This window comes from Phalacrocorax aristotelis, chromosome 8 (assembly GCF_949628215.1).
Source record: "Phalacrocorax aristotelis chromosome 8, bGulAri2.1, whole genome shotgun sequence".
NCBI classification, from domain to species: Eukaryota; Metazoa; Chordata; class Aves; order Suliformes; family Phalacrocoracidae; genus Phalacrocorax; species Phalacrocorax aristotelis.
The window spans coordinates 31,198,700-31,220,860 of record NC_134283.1 but is presented as its reverse complement, the minus strand read 5'-3'; the positions used below and the strand labels follow the sequence as shown (position 1 = coordinate 31,220,860).

General features: G+C 47.7%; 1 protein-coding gene across 1 annotated transcript in view; it reads right to left on the bottom strand.

The window, feature by feature from the left end:
- Positions 1-15,892: 15,892 nt before the first annotated feature.
- The window catches only part of FGF18 (fibroblast growth factor 18), a 73,696-nt gene continuing 67,427 nt past the window's right edge, over positions 15,893-22,161 (bottom strand). The window contains exon 5 of the mRNA XM_075102216.1: positions 15,893-16,210. Within this exon, the coding sequence (XP_074958317.1) occupies positions 15,944-16,210 (267 nt within the window). The 3' untranslated portion in view covers positions 15,893-15,943. The remainder of the gene's footprint in view (positions 16,211-22,161) is intronic.

The window sequence follows — 22,161 nt, the reverse complement described above, 5'->3', positions numbered from 1 at the left end:
CCACCTCAGCCCCACTAGCACCTTGCTTTTATTCCTGAACACGGGGTTTACAGCAGCATCCTCTTCCCATGTTGGCCACACTGCATCCGCATGGGTCACCCGCAACAGGTCACCCCACTATCAGTGAAGCAATGACTCCACACCGCCGTGCTGTGTGGCATGGCTCCAAGACAGCATCACCCTTACCGCACAGCTACCGGCTTGGGGGATAATTAGTATCTCCCCCATCTGCTAGATTAGCCTGGGGAGGGGAGGCAGGGGAGTGCTGCCAGGGTGTGCTTAACTCTTCCCTCCTCAGGCGTTTCCTCTCAGGCTCTGTGGCAAACCCGGCTGGACCTGGCATACACCAGACTGAGAAGGTCTGTGGAAGGTGGCCAAATCCTGCCTCAGGGACAGGCCTGCTCCTGCCTGCGCCACTGAAGGGGTGTGAAATGAGAAGGGTCTGTCCTGCTCCCTTGGAGGACACCACCAAATCCCTGCGAAAGCCTGTCTGTGGCAAAATACCCACCGTTGTGCCCACCACTGGCAGCCCCTGTACGAGCAGATTTGGGTTCATCAGCTGGAAACCCCCTCCCCACGCCCACCCCCTCCAGCCAGCCCCAGGCAGGGTGGGGGCTGCCGTGCCCAGGGCAGCATCCTTCAAGCACCGAGCACTGCTTTAAATGAGGGGCTTATATTTGGGAGACAAGGGAGGATGACAACAACTGCAGCCCAAACGCAGACATAGGATTAATGCTGCTCTCGGCAGCAGACTCCTTTCCTGCATTAAAGTCAACACATCACCCAACACTTACTTCACACACTCCCTGGGGTGGCCGGAGAGTTCCCTTTATAAGGTTAATACCTTTTCCTCCCCCAACCCCCCTAAAGAAACAGGATATTTCCTAGCTAATTTGTATGTGTCTAATTTTCATATCAACAAAACCAAAGTCATGATTCGGGACTTTTTCAGGTTTGCTTTATTTCTTGCCACATTCCCACTCTTATTGAGCCCATTTCCCTTCCTCTGCTCCTTTCCCAGATTCCAGTATCCACAGGTTTCTGGGTTAACAACAAAATAACACAGGCTGGAACCTGTTCAGATGATTTTTTTATTACTATTATTTTTATTTTCTTGCTTGGAAAACCTTTTCCCCTCTCTTTCACCCTCCCCGCCAGGGAGTTCAAAGGGACGTGTTCGCAAACACGGGCAGCGCTCTCCACACCCACACTTGCCACCTTGAGGGAGGGAGCGGCACGAAAACTTGCTGGTGAACATTTGTGCAAATATTCATTTGGCATCTGCTAATGTCAAGTCTGGCTGGATTGGGGCTAGGAGCTGTAGAAAAGCATAAATGAGTCGGGCAGACAGCAAAAGCTGAGCTACTTCGTTATGCAAACAGGAGCCTCTCACAGCAGCTCTTGCTGCACAGAGAAAGGGCTTGCGTTCCATGTCATTTCTTTCATGCTTTGTACTACCTTTTAGTTATGATGACGTTTCTCATGCAAAAACCCTGGTGTGCTAACTGCTGTACAAACCTCCAGCCCAAAAAAAGCTTAGTCTCAGTAAACTACAGCCTAAAGCAGGGAGCTTTGCATCCATATGTAAGCAGCAATGGCACCTCAATGGGAGATGCTCTCGCCCCTGTCCTTGTGTCTATCCCTTTAATTGCTGTTAGAGCCACGTAATTCTGCAAAGCATTGCAGGACTGAGTTCCTATGGAATACACCATGCTACATAAGCCTTTGGCCCTGCCAGCTCCCCAGCTATAGCAGACAATGCACATGGCCACGCTCCTTTGCTTACAGAGAAGGTAGCAACAGAGGGCTTGTTGCCAGCATAAGCAAAACATTCGAACAACTGCAAATAACCCTACTATCTCAACCCTTGGCATTAATGGGACAGCCATAGCTGGGCTGTATGCTTCATTAATGAAATGTCCTCAGGTAACAATGGACCCAGGCATAGCTACAAGGTGCAACTTAAAAGAATAGAGTCAGTTCCCACTCACTTGCCCGGTGGCAAACCTTCCCTGGGCATCAGTGGGACCTCGTGTGACATAGTCAGGCTCCCACAGCCACAGGAACTGCAGAACCTTTATCCCTTTCATGTAAATTCAACAGCACAAGCACGGTGGCTAATGGACCACACAATCTATAATTTACTAGTAAATTAAATACCACCAGTATTGCTTGCTGGAAGTGATGGCTGCAGTACTGAGCACATGGGTGCGGAGGGTCCCAGGAAGGGGGGTCACAGCACACCCTGCTCTGGGGCTTCAGATGGGTGGTTTGGAAACAGCCTGATGGTAACAGCTGGATTGGCCATGTCAACACAGTCCTGATGCATTCAAAAGCTGAACTCCTCACTTGTGCCCCACTCTGGATGCGTGCCACCCTGCCATGGGTGATGCAACACTGGGGGCAGGAGGAGGTGTCCTGGCACTGCACTTCTAACCATGTGAAAATTCAGCATGTCTATGTCAAAATTTACAAACTGAATAATCTATGTTAGACTTTGCGAGAATTTTCCACATATTTACAGATAAGCAAAAACTTTGTGTTAAAAAAAAAAACCTTTATTTTTGATTAAAGTAGAAAGACTGGGACCTGAAATGCATTCTTTTCACATTTCAATATTTCTAGACTTTGTTTCTAGGCTGGAAAAATGCAAAGAACTTTCCAAGAAAAAAAATCTGGTTAAAAAACACAAAACTTAATCCTTTCGCTGTACTTTTCAAGGCAAAAAGGAAAAAATTTCCAGTCACATTTCACTGGACCCCTAGCAAATTCCTGATTTAATGTTTAGCTCTTGTTTAATCACCCCAGTCCAATCCCAGATTCAGCTCTGGCCTTGGTGAAGGTGTCTCCTGAGGTGGGTGCCAGCACCAAGCACCAAGCGAGGATGTCACTACACACCCTGGGCTGGTGGTTGCTGGGTGCACAGCAGGGAGGGAGGCTGCTGTGGGGTGCAGGCTGCCATGTCCCCAGTCCTTGTCCTGGATCACACCATGAGTCGCCAGTCAAAAGGGTTGCACACAGCAGCGACTCTCCCCGTCTGGCTCCCTCCCCTTTCCTTTCACACTGTGCAAATGGGGAGGGCTGTGGCAGAGCTCCGAGGCAGCACAGGCTCACTGCAAGGGGATAAAGAGTTAATACAGAGAAACCACCACTGGTTTGCCAGCTTTGCAGAGCTTGGGGATGATGAGGCGTTGATGCTACTAATAACATTCTAATTTTTCGTTTGGAGAAGTCCCACTGTGCTCATCATGGCACTGTGTAGGGCACCCCAAGCCAGCTCCTGCACCACATTTCTGATCCATATCACACCCTCAGCACGAGGGGCTGCAGCATCAGACATGTGTCAGGAGGCTCCTGCCCCACAGCAGCAGGACACAGCCCAGACAGAGAAGCCCTGGTAGACAACCCAAACTCCCTCAGGGTGGCATGGTGTAGGTGCCAAGCTGAGAGCAGAGACTGGTTGCTTAATGGTGCAAACCACTAACAAGCCTGTGGAGCAGGACAGGAAGATGAACAAAGTCTCCCGCTCTCGCGCATCCAACCATCAGTCCCTGGACTCCCCACTGGCATCCCTCTCCACACCAAGAGCTTCCACTCAAAACATGAGGGTCTTGGATTCCTGGTTTTGACTGGAAACATCAGGGAGATGAATCTGAATTCCTTCTCATCAGCCTAAAGACTTTATTATTTACAACTGGGAACAATTCCCACCAGAAACGTGTAGCTGGTTATAATTTAAATGTTTCTTCTAACTCGGGAAATTTCCAGGAAGGTCTAATAGTAAACACAATAATGTGCCCACAAGTTACAAATCAGCAGTCCTGTTTATATAAGTCTTTTGCCTAGAAAAACAATTAATGCAAAACTGATGGTGGTTTTTGTTTGTTCCCTAAAACAATGTTATCAGTACATGCCCTCGGTGCATTTTTACTGAAATTATAAAGGTTTTTCCAGCTGGAAAGTGAGTCAGCTTAACTTTTTTCTTTTAAACTAATGACCATTTAACGTCAGGTAAAAGGTTCAGAGGAAAGGATTAAGTACAACTTTAAACAGAGATGGTGGGACATAATTGACTCAATTTACCCCTGACATGGTTCAGGGCACCTGCGGGTGCATGTGTTGAAATACAACAGAGAGTGGGACCCCGCCAGAGACGCAGCACTCTCCCAATGCAGGTGGGTGCTCACATTTTCTTCTCCATCACTTGAGCGCATTCAACTCATCATCTCTAGCAGGCGTCCCTGTGTCCTCCAGGAAGATGCAGCTCTTCCTGGTCTGGAACTAGCAACAGCCTTCAAACAGCAGAGGAGAAGCTGCAGGACAGATGGGAAGCTGACAATAAAACTCCAAAAGTAGATAAACAAAATGCTCCAGTTTGGGTATCCGCCAGCAGACACAGGCACAGCCTTCCCTGATTCTCCAACCTCCAGCCACATCTTCATTTGCACCCACCACTGCTTCTCTGGAAACTTCCAGACCAAAAAACTTTTGCTGATCTTTCATCTCTGTATGCTCCTTTGATTCATTTTTCATTCCCCATTGCTGCCATTTTCAAGGATTTGGGGTAATTTCTCCTGGAGAGATGTTTTTTGCCATTTTCCAGCATGGGCAACCACTTTGCACAGGATGGGCTCCTGCAGCAGGGCTGCTCCAGGTACTGATGCTCCCATCCTTTTGCTGCCAAACCTTCCCTGGAGGGTTTTCCCTGTGTCCCAGTGTCCTAGGGTACAGTGTGGCCCTTTTTCCTTTGGCTGTCAAGCCACCAGGAAAGGCTTTGATTGCTGTTCTGTTGTACAAACTACTTGGCTTGGGTGGAAAGGTATTTAATGAAGCACATACGGTAAAGGTATGCACCCCATTACAAAGGTCTGCTCCTGGCTCCCTTGCAATGCAGCGCTACACAGAAGCCACCTATAAATTTAATAGCCATGAATTCCACCTAAGGGCAGGGTTTTGGTTTACTCCCCAAATCAGCCACTTTTTGAAGGTGATCCCTGACTCCCGGGGCAGCCATGAGTTGGTATTTGGAGCATCCCATGCATTTGGAGAGCAATGCCCTGGGGAGGGAGAAGGGCTTCTCCAGGGCTTGTGGCTGAGCTGGCAGTGGTCGGTCCCTGACCACCTGAGTGGAGCCACTGTCTCCAGTGGCTCAGAGAACCCAGCTGGGAAGGGTGAGGGTCTGTTTTCATTGTCTTCTTTCAAGAGCATGACGTGATCTCAGTTCACACCTTGAAGAGGTACAAAGCAAACATCCAGCCCTGAATCACTTGGCTGCTACAGCAGATTGTAGATTAGAGCACCTTGGGCTGGGTTCAGACCACCTACCACGATGTCTGACGGCAGCAACACACAGCTGGGCTGGCCAGGCCAAACCCACTCCCCATGCAGGTGATGGAGAGGACACCCAGTTACTCTGCAGCACCCCAGAGCTTTCGAAGCCAGACTGGCCTCCCACCCGGCAGCTATTTTTGATGCTTCCCAGCAAATAACACCATGTAGCCATTTGGGTTCCCATAGCAAAGGGCCCACTGAGTGTATGGATCTCATCCTGAAATCACAGGAGAAATCTGGCTGCAACATGCCAAATGGATGGGACTTGAACACCCAAATCCTCCAGGCGACGAAAGATCTCAGCCTGAATGTATGCAAGGAGCTTGTACAATCAGGCTCTGAAACACTGAGCTCAAAACTTGCCATGTTCAAGATCAAACGAGTAATCTCAACTTCTCCACCCCCGGAATAGGATCACTTGCACTTAGTTGCCTGGCGTGGCTGGTGTGAAAGGCAGCGAGGGTTGGAGAAGAGCTGGGTGCCCCTGTGAAGGCACGTGCTGATAGTTCTTTTTTCAAACTCCAACCAGCTAGAGAGGGTAGCCATACAACACTGCCATGTGCCAGCACTGACACTGTCTCAATAGTGAACAAATGGCACGGTGCCTGTGCAATGTGGAAAGGTTCTGGGGATCCAAAAAGCACCAAGAGAAAACACAGGCTAGGGTTTGCAAGTACAGTGGCTGTCACCTGAGCAAAGGTCTCCTTGCAGGGAGGTGCCCATGGAGCTTCTTGTGCAGGTGGAAAGGTAACGTGGAGAGGACAGACCCTACAAGTGTTCTATGAGACCATCGCAGAGTATCTTTACTGCTCCTTCAGCCAGCACAAGAGTGTGAGAAGTGACAGGCCTATGTGACAGGGATGGGAAAGGACCCAAAGCACACCTGGAGGTATCATGTGCTTTCTTCAGGGCTGTTTAACATGGACAAAACAAAGACAAATGGCTTTTGCTGGGTGGGATGAAAGAAGAACCCATCTATAAGGGGGTATGCTGCCCAACGCCCTTCCTTCCAAGGCCAGTCTCCAGCCTGTCATAGTTTGAACCCCAAGGTTAATTGCCATGACATATGTTAATTTTCCCAAGTCAAGAACCACTCTCTTTCACCAGTTTTGAAGTTTGCTGCCTTTCATTGAATTTCCCTGCCTGTGTTAGGAGAGCAGGTGAGCGGGAGATCCCAATTTACTTTCTCTGTAGTCTAGACTATTCATTACTTTCCTGTGTCTAAATGAAGCAGGCACAGTCCTTTCAGTACCTCCATAAAGCATTCCCTCACCAGGCCTCTAATCATTTTCATTGTCAGCCTCTGAACACTTATTATTTCCACTATATCCCCTTTTGAGATCAGATATCCAGAGAGGAGCCCGGCATGTTAGCAAGGGTCTCCTCCGGATCTCTGCTGTGAACAGGCAGGCTTTCAGGAATATTTTACATCCCTTTCTTTAACCGTCCTCATATTTTGTTTTACTTTCCCAACAGCAAAAAGGAAAAAAGACCCCGGAGTCATTGTGGATAGCTCAATAAAAGCATAAATTATTACAATTAATTTGGAGCCCAACAATGTGCATGCATAGCTCAAATTATTCCTCACTGTGCCTTGCCTTGCAGTCGTCAGGGGTGAATTTTATCTGCCATTGTGCTGCCCATTCACCTAGCTTTGTGTGGTCTGACAATATCTCAACCCAAGGTGGTATATGGTTGCAGGCACTGCCGCTCTCGTTATTTACAATGGCTAATTAAGATCCTGCTACAACCTTCATCCCACCCTTAATTCTTATGAAGCAGCCAACAAAAGGTTTTGATTTCCTTTTTGGCTAGAAGACCTTTTGGCTTCTGCAAAAAGGGGATTAAGAATGAAAGCACATAAAGGTATGTGCACAATCACAAAGTCATAACAGCTCTCTGAGTGCAGTCTCCCAGGAATGAAACGCAGCATTAGCAAGAAGGGCTAATTGGGACTGGTTTAAAGAGTGCACATTGTGTAGCTGAGTCCGGTAACACTTTTGATCAGGCAGACAACACAGCCACAAATTGCTTTCTTCCCCCTCCAAAATATCTGACCCCGCAGGAAATGGTGTTTTACCTTTCCCAAGCAACCCAGACAGACAGACAGGCAGACAGATGGTGCACACAAGCTGGGTGAGCATCATGGGTCACACCAGCTGCTCTACAGGGCACAGCCTGGACAAGCCCAGCTCTCTGCAGGCTCCAGGCATATGCAGGGTCCCTGTACCCCACACTTGGCCTCAGGGTCCCCGGAGGCTGGTGCTGACTCTGATGGTGGTCACCAATGTCACTGTTATCATGACTTTAGGATCAGATGGACCCATACACAGGCAACTTGCTCAGACTTTCTCTCCAGGGAGTGTTTTAGGCACTGCTGTTGGCTGAGAGTCTCAGAGCAATTGCTCTCCATCACCTCTTTGCCTTCAAGAAGAGGTGGGTACAGGTCCCCAGTCTCAGGTTGCCTCCAGAGAGCCTCCTCATTGTGAACCTTGCTCTGGACAAAGCAGCCCTCCCTGCTGCATGGTCCTCCTGTGGGTAGGCACCCCTTGAAGGTTCTGCCCGGAGTGCTCCAATCCCTGAGCCTGACCCCAGCCCAAAGGCCTCCCCTCTTAGTTCCTGCATCACCGAGCCAGCTCTGTGAGCCAAGCTTGAGAATCTGGTTCGTTAGCTCTTGGCAGTGCCATCCCCCAAAATGTCATGGCATGCAGAAATCTATGAAAACCAGAGACCCAAGACATGTGTTTTTGTTTGTTTGCATGTGCCAACATTTCCAATGGCTCAGAAATGTGTGCCTGTGAAGGCTGCATGTGTGTTATTCATTTAAGATCATTTTCAGCCGTTATAATAGGAGGCTCATTTTATCCTTTTGAAAGCTCTCGAGCAGAGATGATCACAGCCCTAAAGCCTGCCATGTCTGTAAACAACATTTAAGCTCCACATATCTGTCTCTCCTTGGAAAATAGTCCCATGAAGGAGTGGAAGGGTTTTCACTATGTGCTTGTGTCAGATACATAGATAGGCAGCTCATTCCTCTAGGCTCCTTTGTAAACCCCAGCCAAGATTTTTACATTCTGATTCATGCAAATACGATCATATGATCAAAGTAACATGTGCTACCTCCCAGGAACTAATGCACTAATCATTGGCGTGCTGCAAGCCATGGCCTATGTTCCTGATGCTGCTTCCTCCTGGCCTTGCACACAACATCCCTCAAGCAGACTACTGGCTCCAAATCAGCCAGGACAGGGCTTCAAGCTGGCTCTCCATGTGGCCTCACAAAACACTTGGAGAGCCTTCAATTGTGTCCCTACTGCCCCACCCACAGAAAAGTTTCTCATGGCACATCTCTCCTGGCTGCTGATGGAGAGGTGGTGTACCCTCAAACGAATGCATCTCTCTGGGTACCCTAGGTTGGAAGTTTTGGGGTGAAATCTCCCCAAATACAATTTTCTCCTATAATTTCCATAGCTCCTTTCATTTGCTCAGGGTGGAAGCAGGTTCAGAATTGCCTCTTTTGGGCAAAAAAAAAATGGCCCTTCCAAGCCTGGGACTGCACAAGCTGGTGAAAACGCAACCCAGGGGAGGAGCGGGTCCTTGGCACCTGGCTGGAAAGGGGGAACTGCAGCATCACCTGTGGTGCTTTCCCCGGCTGGGCCATGCTGTTCTTCGTCCAGGACATCCCTCAAAATGCACCGGGAGCCTCATGACACTTCTGCTGCTTAATCGAGGAAGAAACTCGCATTAGAGGCTTTGATGCGGTTACATCTTCTGTTATTCCTGGCCGCTGCGGTTGTTTTTTTCAAAACAAAGGCAGTGTTTTCTATCCTTTAGGCCCAAGCGGACCAATTCGTCTCTCTTCAGATCGGTTTGATGTGGCAAGGGAAACTCAACCAGTCGTTTCCCAAGCCCAGCGTAACTCAGTTACGCTTCCTGTGGCCCAGCCTGGCAGACACCAGGGATGTGCAGACAGTTACCCTTTTTTCTGCTCCAAAACTGGAAATCAGCTCTTGCCCATGGAGGTGTTGGCCACCTTTGGGCTGCCCTGATCGGACTACAACTTTCCGTAACTTTCTGAGTACAAATGAGTCCCACCCAAAACAAACATGGCCAGGTACTGCAATGGTCACCACCAGCCTGGACTTCATGGCTCAGCTTGTCTCTGCAGTTAACCACTAAATCCATGGGTCCTGACTGCCAGGGAGACCCCAGTATGTGCCAGACCTTGCTGTGGGACAGGAACTCTGCAGGTTACCCATCAAAGGGGATGCTCGTGGCCTACATCTCCTTGGGTTGACACCTTAATGCAGGCATTGCAAGCTTAAAATGCCATTGGAGAAAGGAAACGGTGTTATGAGCTTTTTTCCCCATCAGCCAGGATTCAGCCTCTGCAGAAAAGCAGGTGGCAGCAGGGCGACAGCAAAAATGGGTAAGGCATGGCCAAGCCAGAGAAGGTTTGGGCTCTGGACTCCTCAGCAGGCTCTAGGGAAAGGCAGGGGGAGTTATCATCCAGGGCCTCGGCTAGTGAAGTGAGGTGGCATTTGCTAAAATAAGAGTAAACTGCCACAGAAATGGAGTTTTAGAGGGGGGCTCAAATCTATTTGGAGACTTTGAAAACAGTGTCAACTGAGAAATAGGAAGGTGAGATTTTTTTTTCCACATCAAATATTGCTTTTTGCTTTCAAAGCGAAGCTTCTGATTTCTCTATTTTTCCTTTAAAACTGCGTATATTTAAAGAGAAGTAAATTGTTAACTAGGGTGAATTAGATGTTTTTGGTAAACCCAAATCTCTCCACCCAGTACTTTGTCTCACTTAAAAAAGAAAAGTTTCAGTTTGACCTGATTTTTCCTCCCTAATTTTTCAGCTCACACCGTTGGAAATAACAGAGTCTACATAGGTTACATCATTTGTGAGGAATCTCCTCTCATCCGTCTCCAAATGAATAACAACAAACATTCAAAAAATAATTGAAGTTTTATATATATCCCTTGGCCATTCAGGTGGTATGGCTGGCACGAGACGTAGGCACTTTAAACAGCTGTTGTGAATCTTAAGTATAAACTTCCACCCTTTGGCAATACACCAGGAAATTATGCATAGGAATATACCTGCTTTCCCTTGCAGCAGACAAAAATCATGATGTTTAATACCTTGAGGGTGGACAGGAGAGAAAATCTTTTTTCCTGGGGGACACCCACACTTTGTTTGGCCCTTTCTGCTATGTTGGACAAGCGGGACCAAGCAGGGCTCCGGGCTGCGCCAGGACAGGCAAAGGGCTTTGCAAGGGTATTCACAGCGACATACACATGCCTCCTCCTCCTCCTTCATCAGCAGATACCTGCATTGTAGAGTAATTCAGTGCCCTAAAAAAGAGCAACCATGACTACACACACACACACACACTTTTTAACATATTACAACCTCATTTTTCAAAGGTAGGTACGGAAACATAGCATGCTCAAATTCACATATGTTTTCTGTTGCCCAATCTATCCCACTCAGAGCTGACTCTGTTTGCTTAGAGCCAGATCTTCCTTGGTAGACAAATTCTCCTAGACAAGACAAACTGCTAGACCATCTTCTCCAGCTGGATGCTGAGGTCCTGGCTGAAACCTCATTCCACTGCTTTTGTGAAAGTATGGAGACACCAAAATGCTCAGTGAATCTGGGAAAGCTGATGGACATCCATGGGGCAAAACACTGCCCATAGCACAATGCACGTGCCTGTCAAGCCTTGCTCCAAGAGCCGGTGTAGGCTGGGTGTTTGCTTAAACCAGACCTAACTTCCACCTTGCCATGTTTCCACAAGCCAAGGTAAATAAGCTGTTGCAAAGGCCAGGATGATCTGAGGTGGTGCAGCCAGCAGGGGTGAGCTGAGCTCAGGCCTCATGGTGCTTTCCAGGATCCTCCCCAAGCTCTGCTCCATTCCCACGTGTGTCTCCCTACAGAGACATTGGGTTCACAGGCCCTAGAGCATCCAGCTCATTTAGGCTATGGCCTTAACTCCAGAAGTCATGAACATAAAAACTTGTTTTTATCTTCTCATCACTGAGCATTAGGGCAGCATCCCTTCCCCAGACTTCGTTATTTTTGTACCTATTGCTTCTTCTTCACCTTATCTCACCTTGTGATATTTATTGGAGGGGTGTATCACCTATGTGCCCAAAAGCTGATATTAATTGTGCAGATATCATTCATGCTGGTGTGTAAGAGGTGATGTAGTTGAAGGGATTGATCCCTCTGCGTAGGTAGGCTGCATCTTTGGGCAATAATCCCCTGCATGCAGAAGGGCCCAGCTAGAACTGCAAGCGTGCTCCTGGAAAAGGCTTCCCCACTGCTTCACATCTGCAAAAAGTTCATCTCTGACTGTGAGCCTGTGAACCAGTGCTATGGAGATTGTCCCGAGCTAAACAAGACTGCAAAAACAGCCCCAGAAAACGAGCACCAACTTTCATGTGCTCATGCTCCCGAAAGACAGGTTGCCAAAAGCCAATTGTTGGCAAGAGGGGCAGACCAGGCCCAAATGGGGCAGACCAGGTGCAGCAAGTGCCTGGCTTTGCAGTGTGGAGCCTGCAATGGCACCTGCATTTGCATCAACAAGGCAGAGGCAGAACAAAACTACTGGCTGTTGAGCAGGAAAGACCATGCCAGCTTCACAGAATCATAGAACTACAGGATGGTAGGGGTTGGAAGGGACCTCTGGAGACCATCTTGTCCAACCCCCTGCTTCAGCAAGGACACCCAGAGCAGGGGGCACAGGAATGCGTCCAGGCGGGTTTTGAATGTCTCCAGGGAAGGAGACTCCACAGCCTCTCTGGGCAGCCTGTGCCACTGCTCTGTCACCCTCACAGGAAAGAAACTTTTTCTCATGTTTAAGTGGAACTTCCCATATTCCCACTTGTGCCCATTGCCCATTGTCCTGTCATCGGGCACCACTGAAGAGTCCGGTCCCATCCTCTTGACACCCACCCTTCAGCTATTTAGAATTATTCGGGGCCTTAGCCACAGGCATGTCAACTTGTTCAACTGCTCCCACTCACTGACAGCTCTGTGGTCCAGGAAAGGTCCTTGGTGAGCTGGAAGACACCTTGCACAGGGATCAGGACACTCTTTGTCTTCTCAGCCAGCAGTGAGCCCCACACAAGTCATGACAGCACCATGATGAAAGGTTTGTCCTACTTGTGACCCTATGCAAAGCCCTGGCTGAGCTTTGACTGCCAACCCTTCACCATCACAGGAACAGCATGGGAGACCCACCACCTGGAAGGTCTCACCAAATAGCAGTCTGGTTTGTGCAACACACTCAAAATATGGACAAGAAAATTCCCTGGACCCACAATGCTTCGCCCTTGGGATGGACTCATATTTCGGTGCACCCAGTGGCACCTGCACCTGGCTTCATGACAATGCCAAACACAGCATTATTCGAGCGTGCCACTATCTGATCTCAGCTATGAAAACACTGCTAAAATCTATCAGTATTTCTGAAACAGTAGGTACAATATGCTTTTATTAAATCCAGTTAAAATATGTATTTATTTAAACTGTGCCCACCCAGAGCTCTACACACATTAATGCCATCAGTTCCTTCAAGCAATCGCCTAGCATTACACCCCTTGCTGTTGAGGTTATTCCCACAATAGTAATTAAATCATCATTAACAATTTTCAGTTATAAAGTAAATAAAATGTAATAGCCTGCACAGGGAATCCTAGCTCATTTTCAGGGAGCTTGAAGACTTTCTGAAAGGAAGAAATGTTGAACACTGCAGCCAAGCTGCTTCTTTAGTCTGGAGGTCAGCAGAGAGACTTGTCCAACTGGGATGCTGACAACCACTTGCAATGCCTGGCCTAACCACTAAGCACAAGCCAGGTGCAGGAACACCACATGCCTTGTGACTGCAAATACAAGGCTGTCTGTCACTGGGCATGTGATGGATTTCCCCTATTTCTGTTCATTTCTTGAACAACTCCTCCCCAAGGCACGCTTTTGCCTAATGTGAAGTTGCTATGAATGGAACCTGGTATGAATTCTTCTCGTCTTTGCCTCTGCTTTGTTATTGTTAATAAAGCCTAAAGAGCAGATGTTAAACACAAATACTCAACACACACAATTCTCAGCCAACAAATCTCTCCAACAGCATCTGACCCAGGTAAGCACCATATCTCCTCATGACACTGACTTTTCACAGCCCAAGGAACCCATCTCACTGCTGTTCTGTAAATATTCTTGTAAACCAGCAACACAAGTGCCAGAGGCCCCTAGTTCCCATGTGCCAGAATCCAACACAGTGGGCATTGCAGGACAGGCAGCAGGTCCCCCCTGGTTGCCCTTGGCCTCACAGGAGACGCCTTCTGCCCAGCCTTCTCCAGCATTTACCACCTCCACCCCTTCAAATCTCCCTGATAGCAAACAAACCCTGTTGTTCTGACTGAAACCATCAGTGCCATGGGCCATGGTGATATTTCAAGGAGAAAAAAGGCACCCATAAATCCTTTCTCACTCTCCAAATCAACTGGGTTTCTCATCTTAGAGACACTAACACAGCAAATCTCCAGCCACTCCCAATCCCCCACCCGCAGCACTCCTCTCAACTTTCCCCAAATTTCTCCCACATGAATCAACCTGAACACAAAGCTGGCAAAGCCTTCCAGCCCGCACCAACCAATTCCACCACTGTGCCATCAGGTCCTGCGTCCGTGCCGGTCTCCAGGTGTGCCAGGAGAGCAGCACCCAGTACACTGACTGAGAGGGACTGCTCAAGTGACTGCCCATGCTTAGCTGAGGTGAAAGCATCACCTGTAAGGCTGCCCAGCTTTTTGTGGAGCAGCATGAAGTGACCCTGTTTAGCACTGTTCATTTTTCTCTAGGCTTGCAAGGTTTGGAGATTGGTTCAGATAAGCATCCTCAAGCTTGCATGCTTATCTGCACCATCTCCCAAACGGCTTTGATCTGCAGGATTTGGCTGCAGCTCTCCAAGTTATCTTGAGAAAGCTTGTTCTGGGGAAAGTCATTCTTCTGATTAACAAGAAAAAGCTTTCTTAGTGGTTTTGAGCATTTTCAGCCCTGGCTGGAATCAGGGAGTGTAACAAAGTCTGCACACAGAGAGAAGGATTAGGCAAGCTTCTTAAAGCTTCATTTGGGCTCAGTTATCATTTCAGCTAAAATTTGAGGTCAGTTATTTCATCGTCCTTTTTTTTCCCCACTCTCTGTTTAATGTTGTCTCACCCAACCCACCGCGTGGGTTAGTCTGTATATACAGATTCACACCCTGTGGCTTTACATCCTCCAAGTCACATGCAGAACACCTGGGAGGAAAGCTGGCTGGACTCACGAGGAGAGCAAGTCACCAGAGGGCTGGGAGAGCTACGCGGGGTGAGGAAGAGGGACTTGGTCAGTCTAGGGCAAGTTTTAAAAGATACAATATTGAATTAAATAGCTGAAACAAATAGCCCTTCTCAAAACCTCCAGGGGAGGAAACACAAGGCACACATCACTACGTGTTAATTGAGTCAGATGCTAATTTTCCAGTTTACCTTCTGCTTGGCCAAAGCTTTAGGAAATATTCGTTAGACTGAAAAGTATCAAATTTAACTCCTGCTCTTGAAAAATGCCAGCGTGGATTCCCCACTCTCAGCCCATCATCACCCCATGCAAGATTTCTTCCTTGTGGGAACAATGAGGGAGGAAGACAGTATTAAGGAAAAGAAGGAATTACAGAATTAGCAATGAAGTTTATAGCAGGGAAACTACCCCGAACATATCCTGCTGCCCTCGCATAAAAGATAAATATGCATTAAAAAAACATTACACAGGGAGGGGAAAGAAGTGTGAACAGCAAAAATATGTACATGTGTTTTAAATAACTTTTTTAATTGTTGAGGCAGTAATACTTGGTTCATGGAACTGCAATATACAGAGAGGTGAAATAAATAGCTTATATATATATAATATATATAATATAGCTGGTTTTAAAATATTCCCTTATCATTGGTGTACTAGGTCATCTTGTAGTCACTTGAATGTATTTAGCAGCATTCTCCAGAACTGAGCATAATGCAGGATCACGTAGCCGTGACACCTTATGTCGTCAGAAAGGTTACAGAAGATCGATGCGTTGAGAACTCCATAGAAACTCAATCACTGCGGCACACACCATCTTGTCTTGGGCCAGCGTGCAGCAGACAATAAATAGATTACTGCAAAACCGGCACTTTTCAGGGTGGGGTCTCAGTAACTTTGGGAAAGAACTTTGGTTTTCTTTGGTTTTATTTATTTATTTTTAATAATTACCTTTTTTTTTTTTCCTCTGGGGATATGCTTGAAAAGTTGTCCTTTCCAAAAAAAGCAAAATAAGCACCTGTGTGTCATCAACAAGAAGTCAATTAAATAGAGCAGTTCATTTTTTTTTCAAGTCACAATAAATCCCTAACAGCTTTTCCCCAGCGTTTGCCATCTAGTCTTTTATTAATTTTTTTTATTTTTATTTTTTTTTAAACACAATGTACAAAAATAGAGATTCTTCCTTATTTTTAATGTAAAAATATTCCTCTGGTGCAGTTTTTTTTTTTTTTTTGTGGTTTATTATTGTGACACTGTTTTTGTCTATTTTTAACTGGGATTGGTGGGTCGTATTCTCTTAGTCCTCTTGGTGACTGTTGTGTACTTGAAAGGTTTCTGTATCTCCACTTGCCCCTTTGGGTACCTCTTCATAAAATGTACATCTTGCTGGTTTTCCCGGGTCTTGGGCCCTTTCCGTGGCCTCCCTTTTTTGGTGAATCCAACATACCAGCCTGAATATTTTGCAGACATCAGTGCTGTATAGTTGTTTTCTAGGACTTTTTCAATGAAGACACACTCCTTGCTGGTGCCATCAGGCTGAAAGAGGGAAAAAAAAAAAAATCATTATCCAAATGCAAGATCAGTGACCAAAACCCAATTTGGCATAAATAAAATCATCACATCTGGACCTTGTTTTTGGTTCAAACATTGTTAATAGGAGCCATTATAAACATCAGCTGAAATAAAAATGAATTTTTAAAAAAGCACAAAGCATGAGGTCATAATTTCTTCTTTTTTTAAACACTCCTATCCAAGGAGAGAAAGATTTTTCAAATACAACAGTTAAGTTTATCCAGTCCAGCTCCTTCAACTGCAAGTTAAGAAAGACATTTAGCTTTGCTTTTTCCACTAGGAAAGGAGGATGAATTGAACTCACGCCAGGGAAACATCATACTTAATCAGAAAAAAATTTTAAAAATTAGAATCTTGTATGGGCCGAACAACAGCATTGCCACTTCTACTGCTCTTTTGATATGTTTTCCAAAATACCTTATGGGCCTGCACCCGTAACTACCCAAATCCCACTAAAATCATAACTAAGCCTTCCCAATGCTTTAAAAACTCTCCCCCGCAGCATCCCATGCTCAACACCTGGCAAATAAACCGTGCATGGAGCTCTGGGGATGAACCAGAAGGGTGCTGTAGGCGTCAAGGTCCCCACCCCCACTCTAGTCCCTGAATCCAACTAGCTATTTCAGACCCGCATTGTACATCCCAGGCTTGGCTCCAGCTCATGTCACTGAGTGACATCATCAGTGGAAAGGGCTGTTTCCACACCACAGCAGCTCCCTGGATGGCCGGCATCCTGATGTGACTGCAGCTGGAGGGCTATGGGGCAGCAGTGTCCTCAGCCACCAGCCCCAGCCCAGCTCCACTGCCAGAGGGGGTGACACAAGCACGTGATTTTACACCTCTGCTCTCTCAGGGTTGGTTTGTGTTTGGAAGAGGGTTTTGTTCCTGGTGGCAGGAGGGATGCGGTCCTTTCCCCACCTTTCAATCTCAGCCTAAAAGCAGCCACCCAGAACTCAAGTACCTGGCTTAGAAAACCATGTCCCTAAACAACATTTTTCCTTGCAGAGCGAGCCAGGATTAGATGCAGAACTGGAGGTCAGAAGCTCCTGAGCACGACTGCTGCTCCCGACCACCCTGCAGCAAGATGCCTGCCCTGCTGGGACTCCTTCCCAATACAGGGTTGTGCAAACCCATCTCCCTGTCACTGCCATGTGCTGGTAGTTCCCCAGCTGCTCACCGGTTCGAGATTTTGGCAAACAGGGTATATTGGGTCTGTGTGGCAAGGTTTTGGTAGCAGGGGGCCTACAGGGGTGGCTTCTGTGAGAAGCTGCTAGAAGCTTCCTCTATGTCCGATAGAGCCAATGCCAGCCATTAGACCTGCTGCTGGCCAAGGCTGAGACCATCAGTGATGGTGGTAGTGCCTCTGGGATAACACAGTTAAGAAGGGGAAAAGCTGCTGTGCAATTGCAGCCAGAAGAAAGGAGTGAGACCACATGAAAGAAACAGCCCTGCAGACACCAAGGTCAGTGAAGAAGGAGGGGGAGGAGGTGCTCCAGGAGCCAGAGCAGAGATTCCCCTGCAGCCCGTGGAGGCTAGTGGTGGAGCAGATATCCACCTGCAGACCGTGGAGGACCCCATGCTGGAGCAGGTACATGCCAGAAGGACGCTGGGACCCCGTGGGAAGCCTGCACTGGAGCAGGGTCCTGGCAGGAGCCGAGGACTCGTGGAGAGAGGTGCCCATGCTGGAGCAGGTTTGCTGGCAGGACCTGTGATGCCGTGGGGGACCCACACTGGAGCAGTCGTGAAGAACTGCAGCCCATGGGAAGGACTCTCGTTGGAGAAGTGCATGGAGGACTGTCTCCTGTGGGAGGGACCCCAGGCTGGAGCAGGGGAGGAGTGTGAGGAGTCCTCCCCCTGAGAAGGAAGGAGCGGCAGAGACGACATGTAATGAACTGACCACAATCCCCATTCCCTGTCCCCCCCATGCCACTGGGGAGGAGGTAGAGAAAACTGGGACTGAAGTTGAGGCTGGGAGGAAGGGAGGGGTGGGGGGAAGGTGTTTTAAGATTCGTTTTTTATTTCTCATTACCCTACTCTGATTTTATTGGTAATAAATTACTTTTCCTGAGTCAAGCCTGTTTTGCTTGTGATGGTAACTGGTGAGTGATCTCTCCCTGTCCTTATCTCAATCCATGAGCCTTTTGATATATATACTCTCCCCAGTCCAGCTGAGGAGGCGAGTGATACAGTGGTTTGGTGGGCACCTGGCATCCAGCCAGGGTCAACCTGCCACACAGGGATTGGAGATCTAGACTAACAGACCCAGAGCTGGACTCTGAATGTGGCAGAACATGCATCTTGGGATTCAAGACACTAATTTACACAGCACATGCAGCACTGGAGGGAGTTGCAGCATCACACGACAACATCTTTAAGTGGTTCAGCACAGAAGAAATTTTTCTTGCCTATAATCTTCTGCCAGAAAATGTATTTTGTCCTTTAATTGCTGAGTTACTGGTGCTGCACCTAGAACGTCATGCATTGTTGTGTGCACCAGCACTGTTCTATGTGTCAAAAGATATCAGGGAGTAGATATAGGCTCACTTCAGTCCTGGATGTTGTCTTAGCTCTGGGTGTTTTATGGATTCCAGACAGGAATAAGCAAAGTATGGAGCATCATACAGGACTTAATCTAATGCTCAGCAAAGCCAAAGGAAGTTTTCCATCATAGTATTAGCCCAATCCAACTCCTCACTGAAGTCAAATAATGACCTTTTCAGTACTGCAGGCCTATGCCTACTGCTATGCTGACTATTAAACTCTCTCCACGCAAACTAAACAGTATCAGACCCTCTTGGTTTTTAGTCATTTCACCCATCCCATCCCAGGGGGAGCGGGGGGCAGGTAAGCCACAGCAGCATGACCAGCACAGCACCTGCAGTGATGGTCGGTCCCAGGCTGCAGCAGCTCTGCTCAGGGCATGACAGCTGGGACAAGGAGCCCAGCCCTGCATGCTTACCTCCCCCTCCCCAAGGCCAGGTCACAGAATCACAGAATCACTGGTTGGAAGGGACCTCAGGGATCATCAAGTCCAACCTTTCTAGGAAGAGCGCGCTCTAGACAAGATGGACCAGCACCCTGCCCAGACAAGTCTTGAAAGTAACCACTTCCCTGGGGAGATTATTCCAATGGTGACTGTCCTCACTGTGAAAAATTTCCCTCTGGTGTCCAATCGGAATCTCCCCAAGAGCAACTTGTGTCCATTCCCCCTTGTCCTCTCCGTGTGACTCTGTGTAAAAAGGGAGTCTCTACCTTCTTTGTACCTGCCTCTTAAGTACTGGCACATGGTGATGGGATCCCCTCTAAGCCTCCTTTTCTCAAGGCTGAACAAACCTAGTTCTCCCAGCCTATGCTTGTACGGCAGGTCAGCCTGCTCTCTCCTAGAAGCCTTCCTAAAAAGTCCTGCACAGTCACAGCAGAGTTTGATGCAGTTTGTGGGAAGGATGGGGATCATGGGACAGGAGGGAAGCTCCCTGGGCTGAGCTGGCTCAGGCTTCCCTGCACCTCCCATCCCCAAATAACCATGTACGAACTACAACCAGAGCTGCGAGATGGGAACCATCAGGCACAACAACCCAGGTGGGAGTCACACAGGCAACAACAGGGAAAAAAGCTTCATCATTGCCAGCCTCCAGGACCAGCCATCCCTCCCTGGCTTAATACCAGTTCAATCGGTGCAACAATATGTGATGTTTATGTGTGGTAACACAATATGTGATTAATGCACCATCCTGCCTAAAGGTTTTGTTACCACAGGTAGGTCCCATTAAGACGACATGAAGATCATGGCAACTTCTGCATCAAACATGCCAATCCAGTGTCCGTGTTCGCTATACATGCCCCTATACGGGGACTAAGCCAGCTCTGCCATAAGACTGGCAATCTCCATACCAGGCTAGGCACAGAGGTCCTAATTTTGTCATCTATAGTTGGAAGCTCACAAATGCTTTAATGAATGGCAGAACTGGGCAAAGCTCAGTGGTTCCAGTTCCTGGGGGGAGTCGTTCTCCAAGCCCTGGGTTTGATCAAAGCCACATGAGTGGGGAAGAGGGAAATCAGTCAACACCACGGGGTTCCACCAGGTTTCAATGGGAAGCCATAAAACCAGCCCCAGGTTTCTCAGGGTTCAGCCCACTACAAACCCTTCCCCAATGAATGGAGAATTTTTAAACAATACCATGGCTGAGTTTCAAATCCACCCAAACCCAGGTGCTGATGAACTGACCGGATCCGTACCACAGGGGGAGCAGGTAATTGGAAGGGCCATTTCCCCCACACTTGTGGAAAGGTCCTGGATTTAAGCCCTGACGTTGTTGCTAGGAGAATTAAGGTGTTTTCATGCAATTTGGGACGTTTCCGCTTGTACTGCAATGTCAGTTTCTCATGGAAACTGAAGGCTGGAACGAAAAGAAAACATGTGTAGGAGGGTGAAGTTATTCTATTAATAATAAAAATGTATTTACTTATACTTTCAAATTTGCCGACAAAGCCTAAGATGGAGACAGGAGGTAGAGTAATAACAAGGTGCAACTTCAGGCCAACCTCAGGGCTAATTTGAAGTAAACAAGGAGCATGAGATAAAATCACTTTGTTCTGGAAGAGGAAGAGCTAAATGATTTGATAACATGAAATTACAGCAACATTCACAAGCACCTCAAGATAAATCAGGATAAGGACCTCACTTCCCCAAACAGAGCATTCCTGTACATGCTAAGACATGTCAGAGACAGACAAATGATTGTCAAATACTTGCAAAATGGTTTTACAGCATCTGTTATAAACCCCAATAGAATAAATTACTCGCACACATTACCTAACGCCATGGAGAGCTATTAGGGGAAAAAGAAATTTATAAGAGTTTTCAATAATTTTTAACTGTCACCTTGTTTTCACCATATGCCTATCACTTAAGTTCTAATCATGTCCCTGTTTAAACAACAGCAAAACACTCATTGGGTCTGTCACCCATCCCCTTGCTCCTCCAAAGAGAGGAGGGTGGAAGAGAAAAGAAACACGGCTTTGGCCAAGCATCACTACCTGCTCCAGCCACCTACTTGCCCTTCCCCAGGAGCTCCTAGTGCAAATACTTGCTGCTGATACGGGGCTGCATCCTCTGCTGCCGACACCAGCCAGGAGATGCTGCCAAGCCACATTTCATACATACTTAGCTGTCAGAATGCACCTTGCAGAGCGCTCACCCTTCAAAACTTGGAGGTTTATGTTTTGAACTGATTCTTTAAAATAAAGAAGAGTTCTTGAAAGCATCAGAGCTGTGCAGGAACCGCCCGGCCCAGAGCGATGGCACTGCCACATGGTGGGGCAGGACCCGCACCCAGCCCCACACTCCCATCAGCCCCACAGATCAGGGGTGGGGGCAAGGGCTTTGCAGCTCCAGCGTGTTCCACACATGCTCAAGGAATGAGCTGCTCCAGCATTTGCTCACTACCGTCCCACATCAACATCTCCAGCCAAGCTCCCTGCTCAGAGCAGGGCAAGAGCTGTTGCAGAGGCACAACTCTGCTCCTGTGAAAGGCACAGGCTCTCTTCAAGTTGGGACCTCCTTGTACCTCTGATGAGCCATCCCCAAATGACCAATTTTGCTCCTGGGATCTTCTGCCTGACTGTGACAGGGCCATGCCACTGCACAGGCAACAACTTGCAGTTCCGTTCTTTGCATAGAAATAATCCAGAGCATTTTTTGTTTAAACACACCCCTAATAGCCATGGGAAGATGCAGTTAGCCAGACTTCTGATATACATCTTATAAAATGCCTGATCTAAACACCACATTCCACAGAAACCCCTCAGGCATCACCCATGTCTGCACAGAAGCGAGGGAAAGCACAGCCATGCTGGTAAAGCTCGGGCAGCACAAAGCACTGGCTCAGACGGGACATCTCGGGTAGCTAGTAGCT